Source organism: Pituophis catenifer, unplaced genomic scaffold (assembly GCF_029215685.1).
Source record: "Pituophis catenifer annectens isolate HBS135680 unplaced genomic scaffold, rPitCat1.0.hap2 SCAF_1, whole genome shotgun sequence".
Taxonomy (NCBI): domain Eukaryota; kingdom Metazoa; phylum Chordata; class Lepidosauria; order Squamata; family Colubridae; genus Pituophis; species Pituophis catenifer.
This window is the reverse complement of record NW_027256881.1, coordinates 29,225,331-29,242,514: the sequence shown is the minus strand read 5'-3', so window position 1 is coordinate 29,242,514 and position 17,184 is coordinate 29,225,331. Positions and strand designations below refer to the sequence as shown.

Genomic DNA, 17,184 nt, shown 5'->3' with positions numbered 1-17,184 from the left:
GTTGTTAAGTGAGCGATGCCCAATTTTATAACTATTTTGCTAGTCATTAAATTAATCATGCTGTTTTAAGTGAAGTAGCTTCTTCTTTTGTTAAGTCAGGTTTTTTATTTATATATAAATACTTTGAAGACAGTGTATTGTCCGAGCATTTCGTTTTACAAAAGGGAAAAAAATAACAGATATGCTGATAGTAATAATGATAATACCCGTAATAATTACAACCATATTTATATTTATATTAGCTTATTTATGATCATATTAATTGTACTAGCATGATTGTAATTATAAACAACATTCATATTTTACTTACATATAATAATAATCTAATTTCTACCTCTTATCTCTAACCATTGATAAAACCTATTCCCCCCCCCAAAAAAAAGATAAAACCTATTCCACGTTGAATAGTACTCTGTATCTCCTTTACCTTTATTTTCAATGTCAATCTATCCATCCCTGCACAGTCCAATATTTTCCGAATTATGTTTTTATCTGGTGGGGTATTCTCATTTTTCCAATATTGTGCAAATACAATTCTCGCTGTTGTTAATGCATGTAGCATTAAGTATATAGTCCCTTTATCATAACTTGCTGGTATTATACCTAATAAAAATATTTTTATTAGGGAAAGTAGCTTCTTCTATTGACTTTGCTTTGTTGGGAGCCCCCTTGGGAATGTCACACCTGACAATCACCTGATTCTGGGATGCTGCAACTATTGCAAATGCACACCTGATTTTTTTTAAACCACATGACTGTAGAAATGCTGCGACACTCATAAGTCACTTTTTAAAGGGCTGTCATATGTTTGAATGGTCACTAAGTTGAGGACAACCTGTATTTTCAACTTGACATCTGAAACAAAGCTGTAAAGGGTCCTCATATTTTTATAAATTGAGGAAAATTTGTAATTTCTTAGTGAATGCACATGTATGCTTCCAATTAATCTTCTGCCTATAAATGATCAAATTCAGAATGAAGCAAAAGGCTCTGAAATAGCACTGCTTCACAGAGTTTAGTGTTAGGACAATGTAAAAATAGACATGTTTAAGAGTCACTTTCATAAACATTCCTTGACCTGGATTCCATACTGTATTATCATAATCATTACAACCAGTGGTGGGTTGCTACCGGTTTGCCCCGGATCAGGCGAACCGATAGCGGTGGTGGGAGGCTCCGCCAGGGGTGAAATGCTCCCGGTTCGGACTGGCTCGGGCAAGTAGGTAGCAATGGCAGCGGGCAGTTCGGAGAACCGGTAGCAAAAATCCCTGCCCCCGCCCCCCAAGCCCAGCTGAGCCACGCGATCATCAGAGCCTTTTTTTTTCCTTTTAAATGGCTCTGACGATCCAAGCTCTGACGATCCCAGCTGAGTTGCCTGCTAATCAGGCAACTCAGCTTGGATCGCCAGAGCCATGTAAAAGAAAAAAAGTTTCTTTTTTTCTCCCCCCCCCCCACCAAGCCTCCAGCTTGCTTACCTTAGCTGCTGGTCGCAACGCTGTAATACCTGCAATCCATTGCATCAGCAAGCAACTGAATCTCCCTGCGTGCAATCAAGCTCATCGGTGAGCAGCTCTATCTGCAACTTTAAGACTTGTGGACTTCAACTCCCAGCAAAGCTGGCTGAGGAATTCTGGGAGTTGAAGTCCACAAGTCTTAAAGTTGCCAAGTTGGAGACCCCTGTTCTATTGGGTAAGTTTTTTGCCCCTTTGGGAGCTTTAAAAAAAATAGTTAATTGGGTTTTTTATTAGTTGTTCTCTTTTTAGACCTAGCCATTTAAAGTTTAGAAAGTTTTAAATTTAGCTGCTTTTATATAAAAATAAAATAAAATAATATTTGTGCAGCTTTCTGAGATTTAGTGTGTTTCTGTAGTGTTTCACTCTAACTACACAAACACACAAAATCTCACAAAGCTGTATGTGGAATTTTGTGCATGTAAAGTGTGAAAGTTGTTTTTTTGGGCTTTTTGTGGCTGTGTGAGGTTCCTGCTTGTTGCGGGGCCATTTTGGGTCTAGCACAGCTGCTTTTAGATTGTGGGTGAGCCTGTTGTGTTGTGTTGTGTTTTGTAGGTTAAAAAAGGGCAAAGAAGTGACATTGGCTTGGCCACGCCCACCCAGTCACCAAGCCCCACCCACTAATTAAGCCACGCCCACAGAACCGGTAGCAAAAAAAATAGATTTCACCCCTGAGCTCCGCCCACCTACCCGGACGCTTCTACACATATGCAGAAGCGTCGTGCGCATGAGCGAACCGGTATTAAATTGAAACCCACTACTGATTACAACTCAAGTGCCGTATTGTATAAATGTATGCAAAAGAAAACAACAGTGATACCGTAATGTCAATTTTGGTGTTAATTGTAGAATGGTAATACAAGTCCCAAGCTATTTTACAGTAGACAAGAAGAACATAGAACATAGAGTTGGGAGGGACCTTGGAAGTCATCTAGTCCAAGCCCTACTCTAGCAGAAGACCTTATATCATTTTCAGACAGATGGCTGCCCAGTCTCTTCTTAAAAGTCTCCAGTGATGAAATACCCACAACTTCTGAAGCGAAATACTTCCACTGTTTAATTAGTTCTAGGTTGCTTCTCTCCTTGATTAGTTTCTAGCCATTGTTTCTTGCCTTGCCTTCAGGTGTTTTTGAAAATAGTTTGCCTGCCTCATCTTTGTGACAGTCCTTCAAATATTGGAACACTGTTATGTCACCCTTGGTCCTTATCATACCCAATTCTTGGGTTCTTCATATGTTTTAGCCTCCAGCCTTCTAATCATCCTTGTTGCTCTTCTCTGCCCTCTTTCCAGAGTCTCAATATCTTTTTATATTGTGGTGACCAAAACTGGATGCAGTATTCTAAGAAGAAAGACTTAGGAGAGGAGTGGAAAGAGAGCAAATAAGTGAATTGTGAGAATGCTGTGTCTAAATCTGTTACGTAATAAAGAGCATGTAGAGAGTATAAAAATACTCTGTTGAAAGTATGTTAGAGCTTTTGTGTGCTAAACCATAAAGTGGTCTGCATGCTTAATCTGACATCAGTTACTGTAGTTAGGTTTATTCAATAAACGACATTTATGCCTTCTTAAATAAACCATGAATGACAATGCTAAATATGTGTTTGATAAAACATAGGTCTTTATTTCTAAGTCTACTGAAGGCTAACTCTTGTTGATAGCCTATGAGGTTTCTGGAAAAAGGCATCATGAAATCCATCAAATCTGGGTTTTCCCCATTATTCCTGCTAGTTATTTAGTGCTGATTTCTGCTCAGTGTACAAAGTTGGTCTAAGTAGGCTGAAACTGGCAAGTACAATCTAGTATAATCTGTTCAGAAGGCCCCACAGCAATTTGGTTAATTAATGTTACCAGTAAACTAGGAAAACATAATTAAAGATTAGCATTTAGTTCAATATGAGATAACTGCATAAGCTAATTTGGAATTATTTTTCTCTCTAGTTGGAAATTGTTCCTCCTGCAGACATATGCTGGGGATTCACAATGTGGAATTAATGCTAAAATACAGGCAATCTGTGCACAAACACGTAATCTGTGCATACAGATCTTGCATGCTTGATCTTGGGCTTTGAAAATATTTGTTCAAACTTGAGCCTGGGTGAAGATAAATGTAGCCAATTTTTTTCAACAAAAAGCAGAAGTTAAAAAGAGACCAACAGTATCAGGAGATATATAAATGTGGAGTCATTCAGCCCAATGGGAGAGGATGGTCATAAGGACACATTGGAGCTCAACAAATTATTGATCCTCAAAGATATTATAAAATGTTCATATAGGAGGTTTTCTTCTGTTTTCCAGAAAAACTCAATTTTTCTGCTTGGTCAACTGGATCTGACTTCAACCTGCCTCAATAGTAGGCTGGCAATGTGATGGCATTTCCTTAGGACATGTAGAAGCAACCTAGAACTAAGAAGAAATTTCCTGACAGTTAGAACAATTAATCAGTGGAACAACTTGCCTCCAGAAGTTTTTAAGAAGAGATTGGATAACCATTTGTCTGAAATGGTATAGGGTTTTTTGCCTAAGCAGGGGGTTAGTCTAGAAGACCTCCAAGGTCCCTTCCAACTCTGTTATTCTATTCTATTCAAGAAATAATAAACAAGCTGTCTCATAGCCCGGATAAGGTGGCTATACTATATGGATGAGTCTCAAGAGAAAAAGAAAGACAGTACAGGAATCAGTGTTTGTTTTGATATATTGAGTTAAGCATTTGAAGCTCTGTTCAGCAGAGTAATTTACCTTCAACTGAGGTCATATCGGTAAAATAATCAGCAGAATTTTGTTTCAATTTTTCCCAATAAAATGCCATTTCTGCCACAGAATCCAGATAGGAAGTTTTATGGGCAATGCAGCTAGAGCTGATCAACGAACATCAATAGAAACTGTGAATGTTTTACCCCAAAGGTACTTTTTCAAAAGGCAACTGGACTTTTTTTGTTTTTTGCTTGAAGACATTTCGCTTCTCATCCAAGAAACTTCTTCAGTTCTGACTGAATAGTGGAGAAGGAAGAATTTATATCCCTTGCAGCAGTGGTGGGTTGCCCCCGGTTCGCACTGGTTCTGTAGAACCGGTAGTAAAACCGGCGGGAGGCTCTGCCCACTGACCCTGACATCATGAAAATGCTTCTGCGCTTGCGCAGAAGAGCGCACGGCCCCATTGCGAATCGGTAGTAAAGGTAAGTAGAACCCACCCCTGCCTTGCAGAATATACTGAAGAAACTTTTTGGGTCATCTTCAAGCAAAGAACAAAAAAACAAAAGAAGTCCACTTGGCTTTTGAAAAAGCACCTTTGGGACAACCATGACCTGGATGACTGAGAATCTCCAGAGACATGTGAATGTTTCACATGACTTTTCTTATCTGCTTTCCAGATTAGCTGTTTCACCTTCACTTATAAAAGCCAGTTTCTAGAGGTCTTTAATTATCATAACATATGTTTTAAATTACATGTTTATAATTGTTTCTTTCCTTTTAAAGGTGGTCATGAGCCATATATTGAAATACATGAGCAACCTAGACAGAGAGGGATGCGTTTTCGATACAAATGTGAAGGAAGATCAGCAGGCAGTATTCCAGGTGAACATAGTACTGATATCAACAGGACGTTCCCATCTATACAGGTATACATATTACTGTGTCTGCTTGCTCTTTCACCCACCCCAAACTTTTTTAAAAATTGGGAGTTGGGATTGTTTTGCTCAAAAGGCAAGGATTGTACAATAAAGTATGTTGTTTAAAGTCCTCTTTCTTCAGGCAAAATTTGTTGGAAAGGTGCTGGTAAGATTAAATTTGATTTCTCATTTGTCCTGCTCTTATGTTATGAAATTCAAATTATACAACAATCCCATAAATACAAAGAATATTGTAAAAGGCTACCCTAAAAAGATGACTCTCAGAATGATATTGGAAAAAAAGCTTGTTGTAAAGGGACTGTTCTATAGCTTTTTTGCAACTTAACGAAAGCAGAAAGTTTTGCAGTTCTGCAGGGGAAAGAAAGATCTCTGAGTTCAGGACTATGGCCATGTAAATTGTGGTAAGCTGTTATTTGTTTAACCATACTTTATTGAATAAATCATGGCCATACCACACATTAGTCCATGTATTTCAGCCTTGGAAACTTTAATAGGTGTGGTCTTCAATTCCCAGAATTCCCCAGCTAACGTGTGGAGTTAGCTGGGGAATTGAAGTCCACACTTCTTAAAGTTCTCAAAGTTGAGAAATATTGCACCATTTCAATGGATAGGCACCCTACAAGTAACAACAACAACAACAAATGATAGCAATAGCAATAGCAATAACACATATACTGCTTCATAGTGCTTTACTGCCCTTTCTAAGTGGTTTACAGAGTCAGCATATTGCCCTCAACAATCTGGACCTTCATTTTACTGACCACAGAAGGATGGAAGGTTGAGTCAATCTTGAGTCGGTGAGAATCAAACTCCTGACAGTCAGCAGAATTAGCCTGCAATACTGTATTCTAACCACTGCGCTACCAGAGATAACTAAACTAAAGCACAATTTTCATTATGATTCTTGTTTTCCATGAACTCAATAATAAAGAAGAATTATCCTTCAGGTATACTGCTCTGAGACTGTGAAGATTTAAAGATTACAGTGAGCCTTTTGAAGTAAACCTAGTAAAGGATTGACAAATCTACTCTCTCACTCTCTGGATCAATTAAAATAGAATATAGAATCGTTTATCCCAGTAGGTGAATCCAAAAGATAAAACTTAAGAACCACTCATTAGGTGTAGAGGGAAAAGTCTAGCAGTGCCAACAATTGCCAGTCAGGATGTTGGCATAGTTTCAGGATTATTTCCTTATTTCCTTATAGGTATATTAAGGAAGGAAAGTCACTGTCATTTAACCTAAACAGCAGAGTGTTTCATAGCTTTGACTGGAAGGAAAAAAAACTCATTCAGAAACATTTGAATTTCTTAGGCTATCCTCCAAATAGCAAGCCTTCTTATCCATTCCTGGATCTCACCAGCAGAAAAATAAAATGGAGAAACAATGTCCATTCCAACCGCATCTGGGCTATCTCTGTAGCCATAATATTTGTAATGATTTGTACAGCACTCTCCTCTAATCGAGGGATCCTCTAGATTAAGTAGACTTTAGTGTCCAAAGTATTTGAAACTCAAATACTTTGGCCACCTAATGAGAAGGAAGGTCTCACTGGAGAAGAGCCTAATGCTGGGAAAGATTGAGGGCAAAAGAAGAATGGGACGACAGAGAATGAGGTGGCTGGATGGAGTCACTGAAGCAGTAGGTGTGAGCTTAAATGGACTCCAGAGGATGGTAGAGGACAGGAAGGCCTGGAGGAACATTGTCCATGGGGTTGCGATGGGTCGGACACGACTTCGCAACTAACAACAACAGTGTCCGTAATTCAGCTACTGTATGGCTACGGTAGGTGGGGAATGCTGGGAAGGTATTTAGGTGTTGCCTAGGTTGGAGAATGCCACTGTACAGGTTGTATCACATACTTTCCAATAATCTCGGTTTATCAGATAATTGAGTCAGGAAGAAATTCTGATCTTTGCGTGGTGGAATTTTGCCAAAGTAAAGAGCACAACTCTCAGGAGAAAAACCATGTTTATCGCAATGATCGTTGGGTGCTTCCTTTGCAAGAAAGAGGAATGTCGAACAATGGAAAAGCCAAGATTTTTATAGGGAATTAGCAAAGATGGCAAAACTTTATCCTATCTAGTTTTATTTCTGTTTGGAGACCACTTTTGGACTTCTTCCTTGAAAAAGATAAAAATGAAGTTTTGATTTTAGTTTTGATTTAATAATTAGATTTGTTATAATTATACAAGTATTGTGCATTTATATTCTTATTAATAGACATTGTTATGCTTACATTTAAACTTAGAATAAGAGGACTTTTGTTATATAATTTTAATGTTATTTTTATTGTTTAATCTGTATATTTTTATATTTTTTGTGTTACTTTACTGTAAGAGATTACTATATATTTGTACCTGTACTGAAGAAAGTTTGAAGTCAACCCCCCCTTTTCTTTTGTCACTTTTTAATTTTTCCCCCTTTTTGATCTTTCTTTCCCCAGTTTTTTCGCCTTTTGTTATTTTGTATTTTATATGACTTTTGAAATTTAATAAAGTTGATTTTAAAAATACATATAATCCTTAAAAAATTCTTTGGCCACTTTGGATCTGAAATTAGTGTCTCTTAAGAATTTTAGGCAGAGAAAAGTCACAGAAATAACACCTACCTATTGTTCAGTTTCTTTCTACTAAAGCCATCAGAGATTGAAGCCAAGATTCTCCTGCATTAAAACATGTACTCTGTTAATAAGTTTTATGCTTCCCTGATGGGTTTTTACTGAGAAAAATACCCCCTTGCAGTTGAGTAAACCTTATCCTCAGATATGTCAGTTTAGGGTTATATCTTCAGGCCCTAATTCTTTGTCCACTTGCCTGGGAGTAAGCTCCACAAATTTAAATGGGGCTGTCTTCTGTGTATGGGTAATGTGGTGTATTAATTGATGAAATAAGATAGGAAACACACTAAACCAGGGGTCTCCAACCCATAGCAACTTTAAGACTTGTGGACTTCTTTTTTTTCCTTGCTTCCATCAGCTCAGACATCGTAATTGGTCTATTTAATGCTTCTCTATGGGACTCCTCTAATTTTGTAATGTTTGTTTTACATAAGTATTCCTTAATGTCTTCATCCCGAATCTCTTCTTTCTTGTAGAGACTTTGAAAAAAATCTTTGACTATACGTTTTTTGTCTAGATTGGTATGGTATATTTGTCCTGTTTCGTCCTGCAATTGAAATATTGTTCTCCTTTCTTTTTCTTTTTTCAGTTTATACGCTAACCAGCGCCCCGTTTTGTTTGCATGCTCAAAATGTTTCTGTTTTGCTAATTTGATTTTCTGTGCAATTTCTGTCTGGGTAATCAGATTGATTTTATGTTTAGTAAGATTTAATTTTTCTTTTATTGTTTTGTTGTGGGGCTCCTTCTGCAATTCTAATTCGTATATTCTAAATTGTTCTAACAGCTTATTCCTTGACTGTTGTTTCTCTTTATTTATTTTTTTGCCATATACGCAATTGTAAGACCTCTTATGTATGCTTTAATTGTGTCCCAAAGGTTTTGAAGCGATGTCTGTTCTTTAGTGTTTATTTGTAGGAACATTTTAACCTCTTTCTCAATCATCTGTATGTATTCCTTATCTTTTATTATTCCCGTGTCCATCATCCACCTCCTTTGCTTTCGATGTCCTTTCCATACTATTTTAATGGGGTTATGGTCTGCCCAGGTGTTCACTGCTATTTCGATATCTTTTACCTCCTCTCTGAGGTCTGAAGTCATCCAGGCCATGTCGATCCTAGACCATGACTGGTGTGGGTTCGAGTAATATGTATACTGTTTTGTTTGTGTGTTTGCCTTTCTCCATACGTCATGTAGGTGTAGTTCGTTGATCATGTTTTTGAAAGGTTCCGGTAGAATTTTCTTTCTGGTTTTACTTTGTTTGTTACTCTGATAGTTTTTTTCTATGTCCATGATTGCATTGAAGTCTCCTACCATGCAGATAGGTAGGAGGTTCCAGGCCCGGATGGAATACCAATGGAGTTTTACAAAAACTGTCAAAATGCAATGGATGAACTGTTACTCCAAGTCCTCAATGATGCATTATTAGAAGCAGAAATTCCCAAATCCTGGACCGAAACCATTATTACACTCATCCCCAAAGAAGACACGGACCCCACACAAGTTAAAAATTATAGGCCGATCTCATTGCTCAATGTAGACTATAAACTCTTCATGTTGGTTATAACGCAAAGACTGAAAACAATTATTTATAAATACATACATACAGATCAGAACGGTTTTGTCCCAAGAAGACAGATCAAAAGCAACATAAGAACAATTATCAACGTCCTGGAATATTACGAGAAAAGAGTTGATAAACAAGTAGCCTTAATCTTTTTAGACGCACAAAAGGCATTTGACAATCTAAATTGGAATTTCCTCATATTGCAACTAGAAACCATGGACTTTGGTGTCAAATTTTTACATATGATTAGAAAAGTATACTCCCTCCAAACGGCCAAAATTATGATTAATGGAGATATGACTGAAAATCTGGATATACAAAAGGGTGTGAGACAGGGTTGCCCTTTATCCCCACTACTGTTCATAATTTCATTGGAAATATTATTAAATGAAGTTAGGAAAGATGCGGAAATAAAAGGTTTGAGAACACGGAAAGAAGAGTACAAATTGCAAGCCTTCGCTGACGATGTGGTATTTATAATGGAGCATCCGGAAATAACAGGAACCAAACTTTTAGCGAAGATAGAGGAATATGGAAGAGTCGCAGGGCTTAAAATTAACAAACAAAAAACTAAAGCATTAACAAAGAATTTGACAAAGGTACAGGAGACAAAACTAGAAGACAAATTAGGAATACAAATTGTAAAGAGAATAAAGTATCTAGGAATCTGGCTTACTGCTAAAGCAATAACAATTAGAGAAGACAATTATAACAAATTAATGAAACAAATTAGAAAAGATCTGGAAACATGGAACAAATTACAACTGTCATTTCTAGGGAAAATTGCATCCATAAAAATGAATATACTGCCTAGATTACTCTACCTTTTTCAAGTAACCCCAATCTGGCCAGGAAAGAACTTTTTTAAGGACCTTAATAAAATAATAACAAAATTTATTTGGAATGGGAAAAGGGCCAGAATCAAAATAAAGTGTATGCAAGATACTCGGGAAAAAGGAGGGTTAGGCCTACCGGACTGGGAGTTATATTACAAAGCAGCATCGCTAAACTGGATAAGGGATTGGATAGACCTCAAGAATAAAAGAATGCTATTACTAGAGGGCTTTGAACTACAACGCGGATGGCACGCCTTTTTGTGGGAGGGAAAGGACAAGCACCATGGATATTTCCAGCAACATATTATCAGAGAATCATTGTACAAAATATGTCAAGAGATTAGAAAACACTATACCAAGATTCCACGATGGCTATCGACAACAGAAGCACTAATATATCCCAATGCCATGGATATAGAGAAAATGAGGACTTATAAAGAACTACTGAACAGTGAAGGAGAATTACAAACAAGACAAGAATTACAAAATCAGGGTATAGACATTGATTGGTGGCCATACATGCAAATAGAATCAAGATACAAAACTGATCGGGCACAATTCGGATTCCAAAATGAACCAAATGAATTGGATAAAATATTACAAAGTACAGATGAGAAAATGATTACCAAAATTTATAAGTACCTACTAAAATACAAATTAGAAGAGGAGGTTGTCAAAGAGAATATGACAACATGGGCCAAAAATATAGGATATACTATTGAATTGGATAAGTGGAAAAATTTGTGGAAGATAAATTATAAGATGACATTGTCTATACCCTATAAGGAAAACCTTTACAAAATGTTCTACCGATGGCACCTCCCACCGGCGCGCCTAGCCAAGATGTTCCCAAATACGTCTCCAATGTGCTGGAAATGTAAATCACAGAAAGGGACATATTATCATCTCTGGTGGTCATGCCGAAGGACAAAACAATACTGGCAACGAATTAAAACAATGATTGAAGAAATCACGAAACAAAAACTGGAAATGAGGCCGGAAATCTTTTTATTGGGAATAATCACAGCACAATATACCAAAGAAATAAAGTATCTGATTATCCATATCCTCACAGCAGCACGAATACTCTTTGCCCAACATTGGAAATCTGAACAGTTACCCACAGAAGACAAAATAATAGCCAAAATTACAGAATGTGCAGAATTGGATAAGCTCACAAAAGAAATACAAGAGAAAGACGATACTGATTACTATTTAGTATGGCAAAGATGGTACAGCTGGCTGGAGGCAAAAATAGGAATATAAAGATAATTTTCGACTATTCAATAGAAATGCATAGAAGTAAACAAGGAGTCAATTATATATATACATATATAAACATGTAAACATGTGAATGTAGATATAGATACAAATAGAAATATGAAAATAACCCACCGTTGTAGTAACTTCTAAGAGTCAGTCATTGGACTGAATTGATGTTTGTTCGTTTTGTATGTTGTTTTAATGTATTTATGTTGGTTTTTTTTTTATTATTAATAAAAATATTTAAAAAAAATATATATTAAAAAAAAAAAAGACTTGTGGACTTCAACTCCCAGAATTCCTCAGCCAGCAAAGCAAATCTGGCTGATGAATTCTAGGAGTTGAAGTCCACAAGTCTTAAAGATGCTATGGGTTGGAGATCCCTGCACTAAACTATGGTTTATTGAATAAAACACCCTGGGTTCACACAGAACACCTCATTGTAAAATGTAAGGACTGATTAAAATGAAATTAAACAAGCCCCATTGTTTGATTTAACATCGAAACTAAAAGGTTGTAGGATTTTGGAAAACATGAAAGATCTTAGAATCGTAGAATTCGAATAGGTCATTAAAGTATTACTGCATCTCTTGGTCAGTGCAGGATTCCTGATCAAAGTGTTTCATTTGAACACATCCAGATAAAGGGATGTGTAATAATTCCATTATGTGAAATAATGGAAATACCTTTCACTTGGTAATTGTAACACCCTTCAGTACTTTTGCTGTCCTTAACATAAAGCCATTATATTATGTCTTGCATTCTGAGTTGATAATGTATATGACACCTCTTCATATATAATATATATGACACCTCTTCATATATACTTCAACTCCTATTATATTTTCTCTCATTTCTCTCAGTCGTTACTGCCTCTCTACAAGCAGTCCCTGTATGCTTTTATGCACACTGCCATTTGTTTACAACATCTATTTACTTCTAAGTAAAAGCAGATCGACATCATTTTGAAATCTGTTGAGAATGTTATTTTTTTCTGTATAGTTTTCTATTGTAATCACCCCTGTAATTTGAGAAGTCTTATGTTTTTATCTGTTCCACTATTGTAATTTTGAATGTAACTATTTAAAGTAAATATGAATTGTTACATTATCTCTTTTCATTTTAAGCTAAAGTTTTATTTTCTTTCTCTCTTGTGAGATTGAATGATCTATCTCCCCACAAAGAATGGGACACTTATTTCAGAATCCATATCATTCAAAGTTACAAAGTTAGGACTTGACACTGTAGAAGGGTACCAGAAGGGTTCTGGGAAAGATTGCGATTTATAACGTTTCATTCAGTGAGCTTAATTATATCATTAAACTTATGCTTTGAGTTTCATTTCTTTTTAGATCCTGAACTACTTTGGGAAAGTAAAAATCAGAATAACATTGGTAACTAAGAATGAACCCTATAGGCCGCATCCTCACCAGTTGGTTGGAAAGGATTGTGAAAATGGTTACTATGAAGCTGAATTTGGGCCAGAGCGTAGAGTTTTGAGGTAAGTAAGTGGGTGGTGTTATGTGTGATATGAAACAGAACTAACATTTTTTTCAGTTTGAGAATTGTTGCAGATTCTTACATGTTATGTTGAGTGGTCTCATAATAATAGGCAACATTAATACCCATTTGGAAAGTGAGATACAAGCTTCAAGGCATAGGAGACGCCCATATTATTTCCTAACTCATTCTAAAAACTCAAAAAAAGTTTAAAAATGCACAAAAATTGTATTCCACTGTTCTGAGGATTGCAGAAAGGATGCTAGCGGATGCTACACTTTTTGTAGCCCTGTTTTAAGTAAGGATATCCATGGGGAACTGGATACTAGTTGAAGTATTGCAGCCCTTTTCTTTCCTTGACTTCTTAATAGATACCTATTTAATTACCTTTTAGGTAATTAAATAGGTATCTATTTAAGTACTTTCTACTTCTCCAGATGGGGAAAATTAACAAACATCCCAAAGTATGGCAGACTTAAAGTAGGCTTCTGTCGTGGGTACCAGTTACAAAGTTCTTTGTTAACTATCCCCAGCTGAAAAGGTAGTAGCTGAGTGAGCAGTGAACAGATGGAAAGTGCTGAGGCCAATGTTTACATTTCTGTTATACTTATATACTGAAATATCCTGCCTGAAAGATCTGTTTTTTCTTTTCTGTTCATTTTCTTATGATATTTATATATGATATAGTATTTTCTTATAAAATTTAAATATATTTGATTTCATGTAAAGAAAGGATACAGACACTGGAACCACAGAGTTGGTGTTTTAAACTGGTATACTAAAGTAGACATTGGGGTCCCCAATTACAATCAGATTTTTTTTTAAATTAAATTTATTCCAGAGGAAAACCTTTTCCAATATTTTTGCCCAGTGTAAGAAGCTTCCAGCCTTGAGATCATCCAGGCTGATATACTTCCCCACATGATTGGTGCCCTTCCCTCTTTGTGTTGCTCCTTCGCAATCTTCTTTATATTCCTGTGCTTAATGGGAAGGACACCTTTAACCTCAACATACTTGGAAGAGTACTCATACTGTCAGAGCAGGAAAAAAGCAATATATTTGAAGATTGCTGTATTTCCTTGGTGAACAGAGAGGAAAAGTCTTCTATTTTTCTCCCTCCTGCCCCTCCCCAGTAGAGAAATATAAAAAGGAAGGTATACTCTAAACATCAACCCAGGTTGCTAAGTGTATCTGAAAAAGCAACTTTTTAAGTTCTTCCTCATAGTAGGAAAAGAGAACAGTGAAGAAAACTTATTCCTCAAAAGCTGAAGGACTAATAATAGATTGGAAGGATTAGAAGAGACCTTGGAGATAAATACTGGCCAGGAGACTAACCCCTGGCCAGTACTGTAATCCACTACTACAGTGTTTCTACTTCATGGCTATCCATGCATAAATACTTATAGAAAAAGCAATTCTACTATCTTCTGAGGCAACATGTTCCAGTGCTGAACAGTTTCTCATTAGAAAATTATTTCTAATGTCCAAATGAAATCTGCTTCCTTCTCATTTAAACTCACTTTTTCTTGTCTTCTGTTTGGCAGCCCTTCAAATACTTAAAAGCAGCTGTCATATCTTCCCATGGTCTTCTCTTCTTCAGGTTTATTTATTATTTATTTATTGGTTCGATTTATATGCCGTTAAACATTCAATGCCTCCAACTATTCCTTATCAGTTTTTTTTAACTCTAGGCCTGTTATTACGGTATCTTGGTTGGTATCCTTTGGACATGCTCCAGTTTGCCAGTGCCCTTCATAAAGGTGCCAAGCTGGATACTGGATAAAATATTGTAGGTTGGTCTGACCAGTGCCAATTAGAATTAATGACTCCTCTTCATCCTGACCTCTGTATTTCTGTTGATATTATCTTGAATTGCATTAACTTTTTCACAGGTGCATCACATTGTTCAATATCCTGCGTGTGATCCACCAAGATACACAGAACATTCTGTCATATATAGTTGCTCCGTAAAATTGTTTACTCATGTCTTAAATTTTCTTATCCAAATGAAGGACTTTGTATTTCTCCCTGTTGAAATTCAGCTTGTTGGTTTCTACTCAGTTTTTCAGCTCATCATGATCCTCCTGAATATTAATACTTTGTCTAAGGTGTTAACTTTTCCTCCTGCCTTTGTACTGTCTGCAAACTTGATAATTGTGTTTTTAAACCCCCATCCAAGGCACTGATAAATATGAACAATGCAGGGCCTTCTGTGTAGAATGCAGTCTGGTGGTATGGCTTTGTTACTGCCTTCAATTTTGATGCAGAATCATTGACATACATTTATTAGATATCAATGGTCAACCAGATCTTTATTCGGTTAATGTTAGGGTAATCCAGTTCTAATTTTACTATATTCTCTACCAAAATTTAGTGGAGGAGTTTATCAAATGTTTTGCTGAAGCTAAGTTTGAAGTACATTATGTCCACCATATTCCTGTGGTCTTCTATCAAGAAAAGGAAATCAGATAGGTTCAACATAGCTTATTCTTCATAAACGTATGCTGGCTCCGGTCAAACAATGGATTCTTTTCTACATGTTCACAACTGACTGTTTAATGATCATTTCCAGAGTTTTGCCAAGTATGAGCTGTGGTGGCGCACTGGTTAGAATGCAGCACTGTAGGCTTCTTCTGCTGATCACCGGCTGCCAGCAGTTTGGCAAATCGAATCTCACCAGGCTCAAGGTTGACTCAGCCTTCCATCCTTCCGAGGTTGGTAAAATGAGGATCCAAATTGTTGGGGCCAATATGCTGACTCTGTAAACCGTTTAGAGAGAGCTATAAAGGACTGTGAAGCGGAATATACCCTGTTTTCCTTAAAATAAGACATCCCCTGATAATAAGCCCAATCAGGCTTTTGAGCGCATACATTAAAATAAGCTTTCCCCCCCCGAAAATAAGCCCTCACTGAAAATATTTAAACGCAGAGCTGGAAATCAGGTAAGAAGGCAAGAGGAGCCTCATCTTGTTCCATGCGCCCCAAAATAATAAGACCACCTCGAAAATAAGGCCAAGCGCTTATTTCAGGGTTCAAAAAAATATAAGACAGGGTCTTATTTTGGGGGAAACACGGAAAGTCTAAGTGCCATTGCTAGTGCTATTAATATGACAATCACCTGTCTCTAGTTCTTGGCTTTTCTTTTTTCTAATCTTTTTTTCTTTCTCTAGTCTTCTGGCACTATCTCACCCATGTCTTTTCAAAGATCACATAAAGGCCCCCAAAGGACATCCTTACACTCCTGCATGATTTTCAGATGTAACTGAACTGCATTTGAAGACTTAACTTCATTTGTGGTGGCCCAGTGTTCCCAACCTTACTCTGATTCACCAAGTCGTCCCTCCTTGCCAAAGGAGATGATAGATTTATTAATTTCACGGTTTCTGTGGAATAGCCTTCTTCCTCATTCAGCTGCTTTCTGAAAGTCAACAGTATTCAACACAAAGTACTTCAGAGAGAAATTACACTATGAAATTTCTATCATTTAAAAGAAAAGCTGGTTGAACTGAAAGGTTTAACTGAGATTGGGAATTTTTCACTTGCAAGCAGTATCACAGATGACTTCATTGCCAATAACCGCTGTTCTAATTGTTTACTCAAATGTGTTATTCATAAAAAGTTTTGCTCAGAGATATCACAAACATCACTAGTGGTTTTTACTTTTTTTCTTTGTGTATAAATTTACATGGGATGAAATGAAACTTGTGAAACTAAGGCACAATTGAAATCATACTTCTAGAGTTGAAGTGTGATAAGGTATTCTGCTCACAACAGAATACCTTATGCTACCAGGCTTGAAATTTTGGGCTTAGAAAATTTAGAACTATGCCCCTTTCGGTCTGGCCTAAGCGTTATCTACTACAGCGTCCTACCTGTCAATGACTACTTCAGCTTCAACTGCAATAATACATGAGCACACAATAGATATAAACTTAAGGTAAACCACTCCAAATGCAATTGCAGAAAATACAACTTCAGCAACAGAGTGGTCAATGCCTGGAATGCATTACCTGACTCTGTGATTACATCCCCAAACCCTCATAACTTTAACCTTAGACTGACTACTGTTGACCTCACCCTATTCCTAAGAGGTCTGTAAGAGGCGTGCATAAGCGCACCAACGTGCCTACTGTCCCTGTCCTACTGTCCCCATTTATTTGTATCTATTTCCTGTATTCATAATCAAGTTTATACTTATATCTGTTATTTTATACATGTTTGACAACTAAATAAATAAATAAAACTTTTGTTTCTGAATTT

General features: G+C 36.7%; 1 protein-coding gene across 1 annotated transcript in view; it reads left to right on the top strand.

Moving 5' to 3' along the window:
- The window catches only part of REL (REL proto-oncogene, NF-kB subunit), a 64,666-nt gene that overhangs the window by 16,613 nt on the left and 30,869 nt on the right, over positions 1-17,184 (top strand). The window contains exons 2-3 of the mRNA XM_070931980.1: positions 4,987-5,129; positions 12,777-12,925. Of these exons, the coding sequence (XP_070788081.1) occupies positions 4,987-5,129; positions 12,777-12,925 (292 nt within the window). The remainder of the gene's footprint in view (positions 1-4,986; positions 5,130-12,776; positions 12,926-17,184) is intronic.